This window comes from Schistocerca piceifrons, chromosome X, assembly GCF_021461385.2.
Source record: "Schistocerca piceifrons isolate TAMUIC-IGC-003096 chromosome X, iqSchPice1.1, whole genome shotgun sequence".
Lineage (NCBI taxonomy): Eukaryota > Metazoa > Arthropoda > Insecta > Orthoptera > Acrididae > Schistocerca > Schistocerca piceifrons.
In genome coordinates, this window is record NC_060149.1 from 347,029,327 (window position 1) to 347,044,941 (window position 15,615).

The window sequence follows — 15,615 nt, forward strand, 5'->3', positions numbered from 1 at the left end:
AGATGAAGTTTACACAGGACAGACTAGTGTGGAGCGCTGTATCAACACAAAAAATAAATACGACATTTTGATAACCAAATATCGAATCGACCACTCTATCATAGCAACTAAAGTGGTAACTGTGAAGAAAATTATTATGATTGGTCTTTCACAACTACTTGCAAGACTGGGTTAATTGAGAATGCTCATCTAGTATTGTCTATTGTCCTCCAGTGCTTATTGATACTGAAGACATTATGGTTGGTGCTCTATGCCAAAGAGTTTGGCACAAAGAGGTGGTCAGGGATGTATAATTTTTCGTTAAAAGAAAGTGACTTATCGGAGGCTATATACCCTGCCAGTAAAAACTACTTTAGCGGTGCTGGAAAGAATAACTGGCAAGCTGGTGTTATTATAAGTAGTTATAGAGCCTTCTAAGCGTTGCAGGTAAGTAAAATGTCTCAAGGCAAAACGAAATAGTGAACAATAAGTTTGTTTGCGTGACTATCATCCACAGCAAACACAGAAATATTCGTTTTGTAAATAACAAATGGATTTTTCCTGCTGTCGTGTATTTTATTTGTTCCAGACGTGTTTCGCCTTTTATTTCAAGGCCTCTTCAGTGGAATCTAGCACGATACAGTTTTGTTTCGATACGCAATATTCGTAGATTATAACACACTTCACGTCTTATTTTTTACTTATAAAGTGATTTGTTACATTTATTCGACTTCTTGGCTGGCATCTACGCTTCACTTCCTCTGGTCACATGCTGGAGGTCACACTATAGCTTCACTTACGAAACATAAGCACATTTTCACGTTATGAACTTTTTTATTCACAATTTTCATCTTCTTTGCACTAATTGATGTGGAGCACTATTATTCTTCTGTCAGTATCTGTCCAAATTTTACCAAAAACTGTGATTTAATATCGTAACTACTCAGTGTTCACTTTATGTCTCTTCTTATTTGGTTTGTTTACGTACACGTTGTCCACCTAACGAAGTATTTGCTGAACTAACCTCTGCTCGTTTCTGTTCTCTTTATATCTGCTTGCGAGTGTGTGTGTGTGTGTGTGTGTGTGTGTGTGTGTGTGTGATTAGTCAGTTCTAGAAAGCTGAATGTAATAGCTGTCAGACAGTGGTTGAAAGTTTTGGTGTTTAACTCAGTTGATTTTTGCTTTAAATGTTTTGTGGAGGGATTCATGTACAAGTGAGGAGAAGGGGTTGGGTGGTATCATGATGATGATAATCCTCTAAAATGGCTCTGAGCACTATGGGACTTAACATCTGAGGTCATGAGTCCCCTAGAACTTAGAACTACTTAAACCTAACTAACCTAAGGACATCACACACATCCATGCCCGAGGCAGGATTCGAACCTGCGACCGTAGCGGTCGCGCGGCTCCAGACTGAAGCGCCTAGAACCGCTCGGCCACTTGATGATAATCCTCTGTTGGAGCGTTATTTTACTATTTTATCTATTAATTTAAACATCGAGTTTACTCTTACATGAACCTCTCTGCCGGCCGCGGTGGTCGTGCGGTTCTAGGCGCTTCAGTCCGGAACCACGTGACTGCTACGGTCGTAGGTTCGAATCCTGCCTCGGGCATGGATGTGTGTGATGTCCTTAGGTTAGTTAGGTTTAAGTAGTTCCAAGTTCTAGGGGACTGATGACCTCAGATATTGAGTCCCATAGTGCTCAGAGCCATTTTTGAACCTCTCCACAAAACATTTGAATCTAAACTCAAATCAGCTCTACACCAAAACTTTCAACCATTGTGTGATAGCTTTCTACAAGCGATTAATCACCCACCCACTCACACACACACACACACACACACACACAAACACACAAGACAACAGAAATGAACAGACGTTAGTTTTCAGCATATACCTTCTAAGGTTGACAACATGTACATAAACAAACCAAATAGGAAGAGACATAAAGTTAATACACAACAGTTACAACATTAAACCACAGTTTTCGGTAAAGTGGCTACGGCTTGTGACAGAGAAATAGTTGTGCTCGACGGCAATTAGCGTAAATAACATGAAAATTGTAAAGGAAAAAGTTCGTAATGTGAAAATGTGCTTATGTTTCGTTAGAGAAGTTACAGTGCAACCTCCAGCACTTGACCAGATGAGAGGAAACGTAGATGCCAGCCAAAAACTCTAATAACTGTAGGTAATCACTTGCTTAAGTAAAAAATATGTTAACTGTGTTATAATCTACAGATATCGCATATCAAAACAAAACTGTATCACTCTAAATTCCGCTGAAGATACCTTACAGGGAAAGGCGAAACGCTTCTGGAACAAATAAAATACATTACAGCAAGAGAAAAGCGTTTTTAATTTACAAAACGAAATGATTAGTGCTTCTACATACTTGGCAATTACATCTTATGACATACGAGCAAATTAGTTTTGGATTAATCTCTGTAGGTATGTATAGAGTATTGTAAATGTTAATGTGTTCCATGTCACTGTACTTCTCATTTAAAACGCTATTAAATGCCATTTAAAAAAGTACATCCATCCATTGTAATAAACTACAATTGCTTCCACATCTTGGCAGATAAAGAGGTTTAGCGTATTTATCATTCGAAAAAATACGTGACTCTTCACGAGCTATCATTTTCAAGCAAACCACGTTTCGACATCTTGAACCGTTTACGAAATTTGGGGCTGATCCAACCGCACGATATACGATAAGCAGGGCTGAGTATGGGTCGCATCGCGCACCAGCAGCGCGCTGCTCCTGCGTAGACCGTCCGCCAACATGTTATTCAATATCTCGAGAACGTTTATACCTCTCGTCCTGCTCTCACCTCTGAAAAAAATTTGGATATGTTGCATAAATTTCACTCGCAATAATTTTTTACCTCGCCGTAATGTCACATGGTAGCGACTATGAAATGGCTATATCTAAGAGATCTAGCCTTCTTCAGTTGGTGGGACAGCCTGTGAGATCACCAGGGCTGACGGTGATGGCGTCGTTTGCTTCCATGAGGCGCAGAAGCCGGTGGCCGCTTATGTTGGTCACCCTAGAATCATAAATGGTGTTCCTCGCATTAAAATTTCCACTGATAAAAGTTCTGCCGGGCAGTGTTTGAAGGATCGCGATATCGGCAGGATCGAAGAGTTCTCTTGGGGGTTGTAGGCGGCTACGATGGTAATTCCCCGTTGCGCTTTGTCGATTGCTTCTCAGGTTGCTTCTGTTGTCTACCGGGCTGGTAGTTATATGAAATGGTGACGTAGTTATAGGAGATGGTGACGAAGCGATTTCTGTATGTAGATGGCCATTCTGACACCTGCAGTCGGACTATCATTTCTGTAACAGCAATAATTTTCATCTGCAACGTTGACATCGGCCTTTAAATGAATCTACGTGACACGACATTAGTCACCCTTCCTTTTGTAGGAAATTCTTAGACTTCGCCTGCTTAGTTGAATACGCAGTTTGCATTCCATTACATGGTAGTTAACCCACGATATCTGTTGTCCATCGGTGGCGTTAACAAATCTGACGGAGGTTGTGGCCTCTGCCACAGCAGTACGAACGGCGATTGCAATGTATCATCGAATGTGACGTATCAGGTCCACTGAAAGCTTCAACATTTCGGTTAGACTGGTTAAGACTTGCTAATGTTCGGAATTACGAAGCTTCGGAGGTGTTGTGACTGGGATGAAGATCGCAGTGTTTACGTTGTCTGTCATCCTTCAGCTCAGTATTTTGTCGGGATTTTGTATCAATAGAGACAGACGTTGCATGGCTGACTCCCGTTTTTCGCAGAGCTCATTTCATGTGCTGATTTCGCTGCCTGGCGAGTGCTCGCCTGTCACCTGTATGCCTCACAGCCGTTCACAGCTAGCAACATGATCTCCGCAGCAATTGATACATTTTGGTTTTTCGTTTAAAAAGTCTTGGGTGAACTCACTGCTATTGTGATTGCCAGCACACGTCACACATTTTGCGTCCCTCCTGCACTGTAGTGAAAACGGCAATGTTCCTGAAATTTATAAAATTGCACTGGTACTCGTTGCCCATATACTTTTTACGTCCGAAAGTCTTCTGTTCTTGACGGTATCATATTGTCTTCGGACAATGTACCAGTAACATTCGAAATAAAGGTGGGTGCCATGCCAACAAGACAACAGGACTAGATACCTACGGTGTAACGTAGAAAATTTGTCAACAAAGAATGGACGAAGTCCTACAGCACATCCTCGTCCCAGCACATTCCTGGTCCTCAAGAAGCCGGAACAAAGGCAGTTCTTCAATACATAACCCAAGATCCGCTCCAAGCAACTCAAGATGCTACTCCAGCGCCAGCAGACGAAGAAAACAGTAGGCGTCGGCTACGTCTGCTGCACCGCCCCCCCCCCCCCACCCTCCCCCACCTCCACACCTGCTGGACGCCATCAAGGAAAATAATGTTTTCAGAGAATGGCAAGTCACCCGCAATCCGGACACCTAGTGATTGCTCAGTAGGATGAGGAACGACATTAAAGCTACCGTACAAGAACACAGAATTCAATCACGGTCTTGCGAACGTGTCATTTCAAGATGGGCAGCATAGAATGCGACACGACTGTTCACTAGAAGGTTAAGCAAAATCCCACCGCTTCTAGTGGTCAACGGCAACATCTGTGAACCTGATGCGAAAGCGAACGCTATGGCTGACGTCTTAGCCATTCATCTTACACCCAACAACATGTGTACCTAGTTGCTGGGCGACTACCATTAGTAACAAGCAGAAGACGACATCTTAGTTAGAGTCCGTTGATGTCAAAATATCAAGACGCCTGCACTTACTTTACCTCCTTATGTGATATCGGCACTGCTGTATTGAAGTGCAGCATGAACTCCGACTACTGCTGCAGGCAAACGACAACATTGGTGACTGAACAAAGGAATGTTGACAACGCCTCGAAAACAAAGACTATCAACGTCACTCAGGAGGTGGTGACCAAAGACTTACAAAATATAATGGTGGGGTGTGAATCCGTCGAATGATCTACAGCCAAGTATCCTGGCGACACGTTGACAGATGTCTGACGTGGCGCCAACATGTTGAAAGGAAGAGGGAACTTTACCTCTCTTGAGCCCCATGCATTCTCTTCCTCGCCTCCTAGGGTTCACCCTACGTAAAACTATGGTGTTTCCAATACTGGGATATGCTGCTGTTGTATGGGGCACCACAGAAGAACAGAACATACGGATGCTGCAGACAGTCCAAACCCGCGCCTTAAAACGTGCACTGAAAATATCTTCTTGGTCTCCTACTAAAACGATTCATGAAATGGGTGTGAAGCCGCTTCGTCATGAGCGCTTCAAGAAATTGGCGCGATACTTCTATGAAAAAACTGCCCTTGCCAGCAATGTAAAAACTGGCACTCTGAGCCACCAGGTCCAACGAAACAACGAAATGGACTGAACTGGTGCACACGTTGAGCGCTACTGAGCTACCAGCCCAGCACGAATTGATGACGCCATCGGTTACTAATTAATGCTCACTGCATTCATTATGCCCAATTTTTCATAGTTGTAGTTACGACTGGAGGAACAGCCCGGCACGCTTACCCTCCGCCCTCACCTGGAAGTTCAGCGTTTCCAGTAACTATGTTTGGCAGCAACGAGTATAACCAGTCGCGTCTTGCAGCGGTGAACACAGCAACAACCACTACCTAGAGATGTCGAACAGCTGCTTCGATGAAACATTGTGGTACTTCCGGGGACAAGCCTGGGAAATGTATTTGCCATTATAATTTTTATTCGGACGTCAGCGCTTGAAGTGTTTGTCAGGCTTGTGCGCATGTTACCTGGTGGCCTCGTGGTCGTGATCTTCGTCGCCGTCAGCGTCTTCGGCAGTGACGTCGCTGGGCGGCGTGAGGTAGCCGGCGAGGCGAAGGCCGCGGCCACGTAGCGACCCCATCCACAGTGACTGCCGGAACGACTGTCGCGCGCGGTCCACTGCAACACACAGCACACATTTCTTATTTCACTACGTTACCTTGTTGACAAGCACAATCACGAAGCCTCGTTTCTTCGCACTAACAATAAGTTGATTGTTCTGTATTTTTTTTTTAACTTTGTAATGGGACAGCATCTGTGCTACTAACTCATTTCCTATGTCTTTATGCGCCCTACACATCGGAGTTCGGCCATCACCAGATGCACTAAATCAGTTTTATATTCACTACATTCATCAGGAGTTATTACCTACATGTTGTTGTTTGTTGTGGTCTTCAGTCCAGAGACTGATTTGATGCAGCTCTCGCATTACCTACATATCACATTCCTTTAATCCTAACTACGTTACTGAATTACGAGCGCATCGTGCCATTTAAAATTATTTGTCTTGGATAAGAAATTAAAAAACAATTGACTTGAAGTACTTGTAATGGCACATTAGTGGTACAAAAACATAAATTTATGTATGTTCTACGTAGGCAGTTTTCGTGCACACACGTACTTACGGAAAGTTATTCTTATTCTGTTATAACGGTAAAAGAATAAAAAACCATAACTGGTGATTTCTCAGCGAGTTCGCTCTAATGGATGGCACATCAGAAAAGTAGCCTAATTCTGACAGTCGCATTAACTTGAAATTTGGAGACGCAAGGGATGGGAGGAAGCGCGAAAACTATGACCTTACTCCGTCATTTCAGAGACTTAGCAAGTTGTTAGACGGTATCATAATACACAAACAAACTGCTCCATTAACCTTTAGGCTGAGTTCGTTTCAGGACACTATATTCTCGCTTCACAGTCCCATATTAAATCTATTGATATAAATATAAAGTCTGCTTTTCCAAAATTTTATTGTTAGAATTTAATAACTGATAGCTTACCAGGTAAATCAAAATAAATAAAACCAATTCCATGATACAATGGAACATTTTTTACCATCTTCAAATTTTGGACGCTACGTTTTTTTTCAGATTCAGTGGGTTACTTGGAAATGATACACATTTACAAGTGATGAAAATTTGTACGAATGCCAGGATTTGAACCCGGGCCTCCTGCTTACTAACCAGATTCGTTAAACATTTACGCTATCCTGGCACCGTGGTTAGACACAACTGCATGGACTACCGAAGCATGCCTTCCCCTTCAATCTAAATTCTTATTTGGCACTCAACGTCTCCTAACCCTTTTTCCTATATTTGCTCGTGGCATTACGCGATGTCCCTCACGAGGTCGAGCAAAGAGTGCTCTACACTGAATGATCATATCCCTCTGCCACAAAGTTGATGAAAGTGCGTTAACCACAAGGTCTGGTAGAATCCTACCGGCTAGTACGTACCAGGAAGAAGGCGACCCCTAGTACTGTGATCTCGACGGGCTAGGATACGCAAGATGGGAATTGAGACCTGTGCTACATCGCGCATGCACACTAAGGGAAATTGGGCGGGCGGGTGGTTTTCAACCTCACCTTGTGGGCACAAGGATATTAGCATTCACGGCATATATATATCTATATGAGTGAAGTCGGATCGAAAGAAGACACCACTCGTGTAGATACACTACACGTTTACTCTGCAACACTGTTTACGGTATGTGGAAGGGAATAGCTCTACATGTACTCCCAACACTGTTCCATTCGTGAAAGGTGCGCAGACAGAATAACTCTGAGGGAGCTCACATTTCGGTACATTTTCTATAATAATGAATTCGTGAGATATATGTGCGGAGGTAGTAATATCTGCGGTGAGCTTGATGTGCAACGCCTTTCTCATATCGTCTGGCACTACAGTTCCTAGAGGGTCTATGTGACGCTCCAGTTTTGACCAACCGAACGCCTGACAAAACACATTTTAAGTGGATTTTTTGCTCTCCTCAGTTAATCCCATCTACACACATGAAAAAAAGTTTTGCATCACCTCGGTTCCGAGAGTTCCGCAACCTGTACAGAAAATTATTCAGATACCACCATAAAAATCATTTCCGTCCTTTTTATTGCTCATGAAAACCACACATTGCATGTTGTACCACCATACTGCGAGACCTTCAGAGGTAGTGGTCCAGACTGATGTACACACCCGTACCTCTAATACCCAGTAGCACGTCCTCTTGCATTGATGCATGCCTGTATTCGTCATGGAATACTATTCACAAGTTCATCAAGGCACTGTTGATGCAGATTGTCCCACTCCTCAATGGCGATTCGGCGTAGATCCCTCAGAGTGGTTGGTGAGTCACGTCGTCCATAAACAGCGCTTTTCAATCTATCCCAGGCATGTTCGATAGGGTTCATGTCTGGAGAACATGCTGCCCAGTCTAGTCGAGCGATGTCGTTATCCTGAAGGAAGTCATTCACAAGATCTGCACGATGGGGGCGCAAATTATCGTCCATGAAGACGATTGCCTCGCCAATATGCTGCCGATATGGTTCCACGATATGTCGGAGGATGGCATTCACGTATCGTACAGTCGTTACGGTGGCTTTCACGATCACCAGCGGCGGACGTCGGCCCCACATAATGCCACGCCAACACATTAGGGAACCTCCACCTTACTGCACTCGCTGGACAGTGTGTCTAAGGCGTTCAGCCTGACTGGCTTGCCTCGAAACACGTCTACGACAATTGTCTGACTGAAGGCATATACGACACTCACCGACGAAGAGAAGGTGATGCCAATCCTGAGCGGTCCATTCGTCATGTTCTTGGACCCATCTTTACCGACTGCATGGGGTCGCGGTTGCAAAGATGAACCTAGCTATGGACGTCTGGAGTGAAGTTGCGCATCATGCAGCCTTTTCCGCGCAGTTTGAGTTGTAACAAGTTGTCCTGTGGCTGCACAAAAAGCATTATTCAACATGGTGGCGTTGCTGTCAGGATTCCTCCGAACTATAATCCATAGATAGCGGTCATCCACTGTAGTAGTAGCCCTTGGGCAGCCTGAGCGAGGCATGTCATCGACAGTTCCTGTCTCTCTGTATCTCCTCCATGTCCGAACAACATCGCTTTGGTTCACTCCGAGACGCCTGGACATTTCCCTTGTTGAGAGCCCTCCGTAGCACAAAGTAACAATGCGGACGCGATCGAATCGCGGTATTGACCGTATAGGCATGGTTGAACTACAGACAACACGAGCCGTGTACCTCCTTCCTGGTGGAATGACTGGAACTGATCAGCTGTCGGACCACCTCCGTCTAATAGGCACTGATCATGCATGGTTGTTTACAACTTTGGGCGGGTTTAGTGACATCTCTGGACAGCGAAAGGGACTGTGTCTGTGATATAATACCCACAGTCAACGTCTATCAAAAATGGTTGAAATGACTGAGCACTATGGGAGTTAACTGCTGTGGTCATCAGTCCCCTAGAACATAGAACTACTTAAACCTAACTAACCTATGGACATCACTCACATCTATGCCAGAGGCAGGATTCGAACCTGCGACCGTAGCGGTATCGCGGTTCCAGGCTGTAGCGCCTAGAACCGCTTGGTCACTCCGGCCGGCTCAACGTCTATCGTCATGAGTTCTGGGAATCGGGGTGATGCAAAACTTTTTTTTTTATGTGTGTAGTAACCGTCTGACTGTTGAGCAACAACAAAGAATTTGTAAAACGAATGTTTTACAAGCAATTTCTTCGTGGGTAAACACATTTCTTTAGGTTTCTTCCGATGAATCTCCGTCTGTCATCTGCCTTTCTTTACCAGCTAGTTCTATCTTGTCATTTCACCTTAAATTGTTTCACGGTTGTAACGGTTCCTAGTTATTAATCCCGAATCATGTAATCAAATACATGGGTCGTCCAGAAAGTAAAAAAAGTTTTGGCATGACTAAATAAAAACGAAAGATTTCAACACTAAACTTTATTTACAACGTTACACTACTTTACTGTACTCGCCGTAACTGTCAATGTATTCATTGTAACATGAGACCAGTTTTTAAATTTTCATGTTGTACTACTCTACCGCCAAAGATTCGAGCCAGGATGTCACTGCTTCTTTGAGGTCTTCATCTTTTGTGAACTGTTTTTTCCATCCAAAAATTCAAAAATGGCTCTGAGCACTATGCGACTTAACTGCTGAGGTCATCAGTCGTCTAGAACTTAGAACTAATTAAACCTAACTAACCTACGGACATCACACACATCCATGCCCGAGGCAGGATTCGAACCTGCGACCGTAGCGGTCGCTCGGCTCCAGACTGTAGCGCCTAGAACCGCACGGCCACTCCGGCCGGCTCACCCAAAAATTCCTTTATTTTCGGGAATAAGTGAAAATCACTAGATGCCAAGTCAGGACTCTAAAGTGGATGCCCAAAAATTTCTCAACTTAAGACGATGACGTTCTTGCTGTGTTACAGCTGATGCATGAGGCCATGCATAGTCATAAAGCAAAAACATCTTTGCCGACGACATTCCACGTCACTGGCGACTTGCTCATTGCTGTATCACCATAAACATTCTTTATTTGTCTATATATTTTGATAGGTCGAGCATTTTGTGTATTCAGAAAACGAGTGACACTACGCACTTGGCATTCGGCGGAATTTGGAATGGGCGCCGCAATTTCGGAAGGTTGCAGAACAAAGAGGTGTGACTACTGGGCAGCGGAACTCGGCTGCCACTGAGAAGGAGCTAACTGGCACGCTTGCGATAGCGGTGGTGGGGGATCGGCATAAAATGGTTCAAATGGCTCTGAGCACTATGCGACTTAACGTCTGAGGTCATCAGTCGCCTAGAACTTAGAACTAATTAAACATAACTAACCTAAGGACATCACACACATCAATGCCCGAGGCAGGATCGAACCTGCGACCGTAGCGGTCGCTCGGCTCCAGACTGTAGCGCCTAGAAAGATCGGCATATAATGATGTTATTTACATAAAGTATAAGGAACTTCTTTGTATATTATAACTGAGTAACAGACCAGGTCTCGAACACGGGGACCTTCGCCTTCGCAGGCAACATTGCTACCGTCTGAGCTACCGATTAACGAACGCCTCCGCCTCCGTCACAGCTTCACTTCGGCCAGTACCTCTTCTCGTGCCTTCCAAACTTCACGGAAGTTCTGCTGCATATCTTGCGGAACTTGCACTTCTGGAGTTCCGCAAGTCATGCAGGAGAGCTTCTACGAAACCTGGAATGTAGAGGCATAGGTAATGGGGAAAGTACGAGTAAATCTGTGAGAGCCGGTCGTTAGTCGTGCTTGGAAAGCGAAGTTACGTCGTGGAGGCAGTGAAGAGCAGTCATGTGCGCCCTGGCGCTCCCTGCTTGCAGTAAACAACGTCGGTTGCCTGACGGATACATTTAACTCAATGTGTGTATATTCTCTGATTTTGTCATGGATCAGTGGGGAAGACAACCTTGAAATTGGCGATTTCTTTATGTAGTGAATGACCTGAAGTTGCAGTCATTGATGTTTGGTTGCATGATAAACTTACATTGAGAGACGGTGAGGTATTAAAATGAAACTTCCTGGCAGATTAAAACGGTGTGCCGGACCGAGAGCACATGCCCGCGAAAGGCAAAGGTCCCGAGTTCGTGTCTCGGTCTGGCACACAGTTTTAATCTGCCAAGAAGTTTCATAACAGAGAAACACTTCGCTGTAGAGTGATAATTTCATTCTGGTGCGGTACTAGGTTTTGCGTATGATTTCTTGGGCAATGCCATTTACGTTAAATAAAATAACGAAGGAACTTACTTAAGAATGGAGCAAATCGTGACGGGACTCTCTCGAATCTCTCTGAGAGATGAAATTGTTATCATCTTCATCTGTGCTGCTTTAGAATCATGCAGTGTGTGTGTCTACTCTTTGAAACTGAGCTCAACAAGACGAAATAGATGTCAGACAAGTTAAGGGCAAAAAATGGAGGAAAATAAAAATTTTATTGCAGACAATGTCGACAAGAACGTTAAACTTTACCTTAAGAGACACATAGTGTCTTATACAGTACTATGATACAAGGATTTGCGCGTTAATAATTCATGACGTGCAGCGTAGAACTAGTGTATGTTGACAGTCTGCGGACCACCTGAAGGCAAACTTTCCCCATAACGGACACGTGTGTCGTCAATAAGGGTAGACAATTTTCAACATTATGCACCAATTGTGGCATGGACTATAACAAAAAAAGCGCAAAATGATAGCATAAGAGGTGCGGGCCGAAATAGACATCCAAAGAATACCTTTTGAAAAAGATTCCACACAACACAATGCACCACATCAATCTCAATCGAAACTCACCTGTGACAGCACATAACAGAGCGATAAAGCTAAAGCAGCACCCTCACACGAAGACACCTGTGAACAGGGGTCGAACGCGGACTGGCCAGTGACGGCACTACAGGGTAAAAAAGGGACGAAATAGGGATACACATCACGACACTGATAGCATAAAACCCGGAGAACCGCAAAATACACAGCGTGCAAGAACGAAAACAAAAAAATCAAAAATTTAACAAGGAACAAAAAAAATTAAAGAGACTGATGAGGAAACACAGAAGAGGAGATTCGCGACTTGGCGGAAAAACTAAAACGGACGACAAAGATTCTTAAGAAAGAATTTGAGGAGACGCTGACATCACGGCCGAACTACAGGGCGGTACACGGGTGGTATAGAAGAACGATGTGATTATGAAATCAGAGTACACTAATGAGAAACGTATGGGAGAGGACGACAATCATTACCGTAAGCGGATGACAAGGGAGATAAAAACCTAAACAACGCCATGCAAGATTACTAAATTGCGAAGCTTAATACAAACAATATACAGTCGCATGTCAAACTGCAATAACTTAATTTTATTACAAGAAGGCATGATGGCTAAATTATATAAAATACATGGCTACGAGGCAATAAGCTACACTGAAAACCCTTGTGGTACGGCAGTATTATTTAGGAAGCGATACAATACACTATGAAAGCAGTACTGTAAAATGGTAGATGTATTGCCAGCTGAGAGAGCCAGTGCTCCTGCACCCATCCTAATGATGCCATTGGCAGAGGATGACACGGCGGCTGGTCGGTACTGAATGGCCTGGAAGAGCCAGTAGACGGAGATTTACCTTTTATTACAGTTGTGGCACAAGATTTTTTGTTCGTTAATATCTTAGCGTACTCAGATACGAATAACAGGGCGCGCCGATGCCAGTTCTTCTGACAAGATATAGTCCATCTTTAGCAAGTTCTAACCGTAGAGAGCTAATATAGTTTATTTTAATTGTGTATTTTGAAAAAAAGATTATATCCCTAATTTAATAACTGTGATGAATTGAAAACTTAATAACAGGGCTGGACATGGTAGACACTTAAGACTTATCTGCACCAAAGTAACAATAGTTTTACCTTTTGCGTTACACAGTTCGACGAGTAGCTTAAACAGAATATGTATTTCCAAGACTTTACAGTAAGACGTCACAAATGCAGCCCTCCCTTTTAAAAAAAGAAAGTAAATAAGTAAAAAATAACAAAAACTTCCAGGCCGTAGCATTTGGCAACTCGGTGTTTCTATCCTCAGTCCTCTAGTGCTAAAACATGCCCGTTTAGAGATGTTGAAATTATGCTTACCCCAGCAAAAATGATACGGTAAATGCGTGCGTTAGTGACTGAAACATGCAACGCCCAAATTATTCAAACCACTTTAAATTAAGCTGAGGACAAAGCGTTTTGGCACAGAAGAACCACGGATTATTATTTTGTGTGTCTTCGGATTGCTTGATAGACCAGATACCCTACAAGATAATAGTGTTAAAGACGGAAAATCAAAGCTAGAAATATTGCCTTAACAACCCCAACCCCTACGAAAAATACGCGTACATAATAATTATGACGACAGATCTGAACGGGACCACTTTTCAAATAATTAGCAAAGATACGAGTGCGAAAAAATTGATCCAGCTTTCAATAGACGAACAGGGAACACATTAAAATTATAAGAAGCCTTCGACCAATACAAGACCTCATATTCCACGACCTGTTACGTGGAACGACTAATAAACGCTAATTAATAGGGGGAACTTCCATCTATCGTTCCCACTGAATTAAATCCGGAAGATAATGAATAATACAGAGAATAAGGTGGTCTGAAAGAGGACAGACATATTTGGCAAATTACAAAACGAGTGTAACGTTTACAGATATGAGAGTATACCGGTGGGCTGAACTTAATAGAGATCATTTATTTGTTAATGGGAGTGATACAGGTTAAAGCAAGATGGTCAAAGAACAAGGCTTCTAAAAACCATAAGAATAAAAATGGAAAACATATTTCTTAAAAAAATTCATAAAGATATTTTATGTGGAGAGTCTGAATAAACTGTGTGATACATTAGAAGACAGCAAAGATCTAGAGAAAGGACGAAAAAAATCTTAAGATTCTAACACAGGAGGCAGAGATTGAAATCAAAGAAAGAACAAAAAGGAGTTGAACTATTGGAACGATGATACAGATACACTGACAAAGGAGAAAATGGAAGCATATTTGAAATAGTTGTAGGACAGGAGAGCTGAAAACAGAGAGGAATGTAAAATATAATCTAAGAAGCTAAAGAACTATCTAGTAAAATTAATCGAGAAAGCTGGGATGGATTCATTTCGGAAGAGGAAAACGATGTCCGCAGCAGACAGGAATTTGTTTATTACATGATGAAGAACTTGAATAAAAATATAAAAGATGATGCAAGACTAGAAGTTATAAGTGAGAAACAATGAAGTACTTTAAGAAACTTTCGACAACATGAGACGCTGATAATAAAATTAAAGGACGAAAATTATATATACGAAGAAAAGGAACAGACAACGTTAAATGGAATAGGAATGAATGAATTAGAAGGTACAATGTGTTAAAAATATCTTGCTAGAAGAGCAACTGGTTTTAGGAAAGGTATATCATGAACAGACATTTCCGTTGGTATTAGACAAATCACCCAGAAACAGAGTGAGTTTAGTAGTGAGACACACTATTAGTAGACTACCTGAAAACCCTCTATAAAATAAATAAGAGAAAACCTATGGGACATAATGAACAAAACAGGAATATCTCAGCACATCATAAAGACAGTAAGAACCATGTAGGCCTACCGTAGATCAGAAATCGCCAAAGAAGAAATTGGAAAGCCTATCATCAGGGTTAATAATTGGGGAGTAAGGTACGGATGCAGTTTGTCTTCTATTCTCTTTAATACGCTGACGGAAAAAAAATCACGACGCCAGGGAGTTGTGCGACATAAACGAAAGTTGGTAGGCATGTTTGTACATCTGAAATATGGTGTGTATTTAAATTTCGCGCCAGTCGCGTAAGAGTATCATGTGATTTACACGCTGTAAAGATCGCGAGTGTTAGTTACGTTTGAGACTGGACGTGGTGAGTTGATGTCAGTCGAGAATGCCTGTAAGACAACGAAAACACCATTATCAGCACCTCACTGAGTTAGAACGAGATCGTGTAGCGGGGCTACGAGAAGCTGGATATTCCTTCTGCGATACTGCAGAAAGTCTTGGCAGGGATGTACTCACTGTACACGATTGCTGGCAGCTGTGGTCACGGGAATGTACGGCAGCAAGAAGACCGGGCTCCGGACGGCCACGTGGCACTAACATTGTGCTTGACGTATGGTTCTGGCACATCGCACTGCACCTACAGCAGCAATCTGAGCAGTAGTTGGC

General features: G+C 43.0%; 1 protein-coding gene across 2 annotated transcripts in view; it reads right to left on the reverse strand.

Moving 5' to 3' along the window:
- Positions 1 to 15,615, reverse strand: part of LOC124722111 (potassium voltage-gated channel subfamily H member 2-like) — a 1,246,495-nt gene that overhangs the window by 552,016 nt on the left and 678,864 nt on the right. For both annotated transcript variants that reach the window (XM_047247314.1, XM_047247313.1), the window contains exon 4: positions 5,810 to 5,960. In XM_047247314.1, the coding sequence (XP_047103270.1) occupies positions 5,810 to 5,960 (151 nt within the window). The remainder of the gene's footprint in view (positions 1 to 5,809; positions 5,961 to 15,615) is intronic.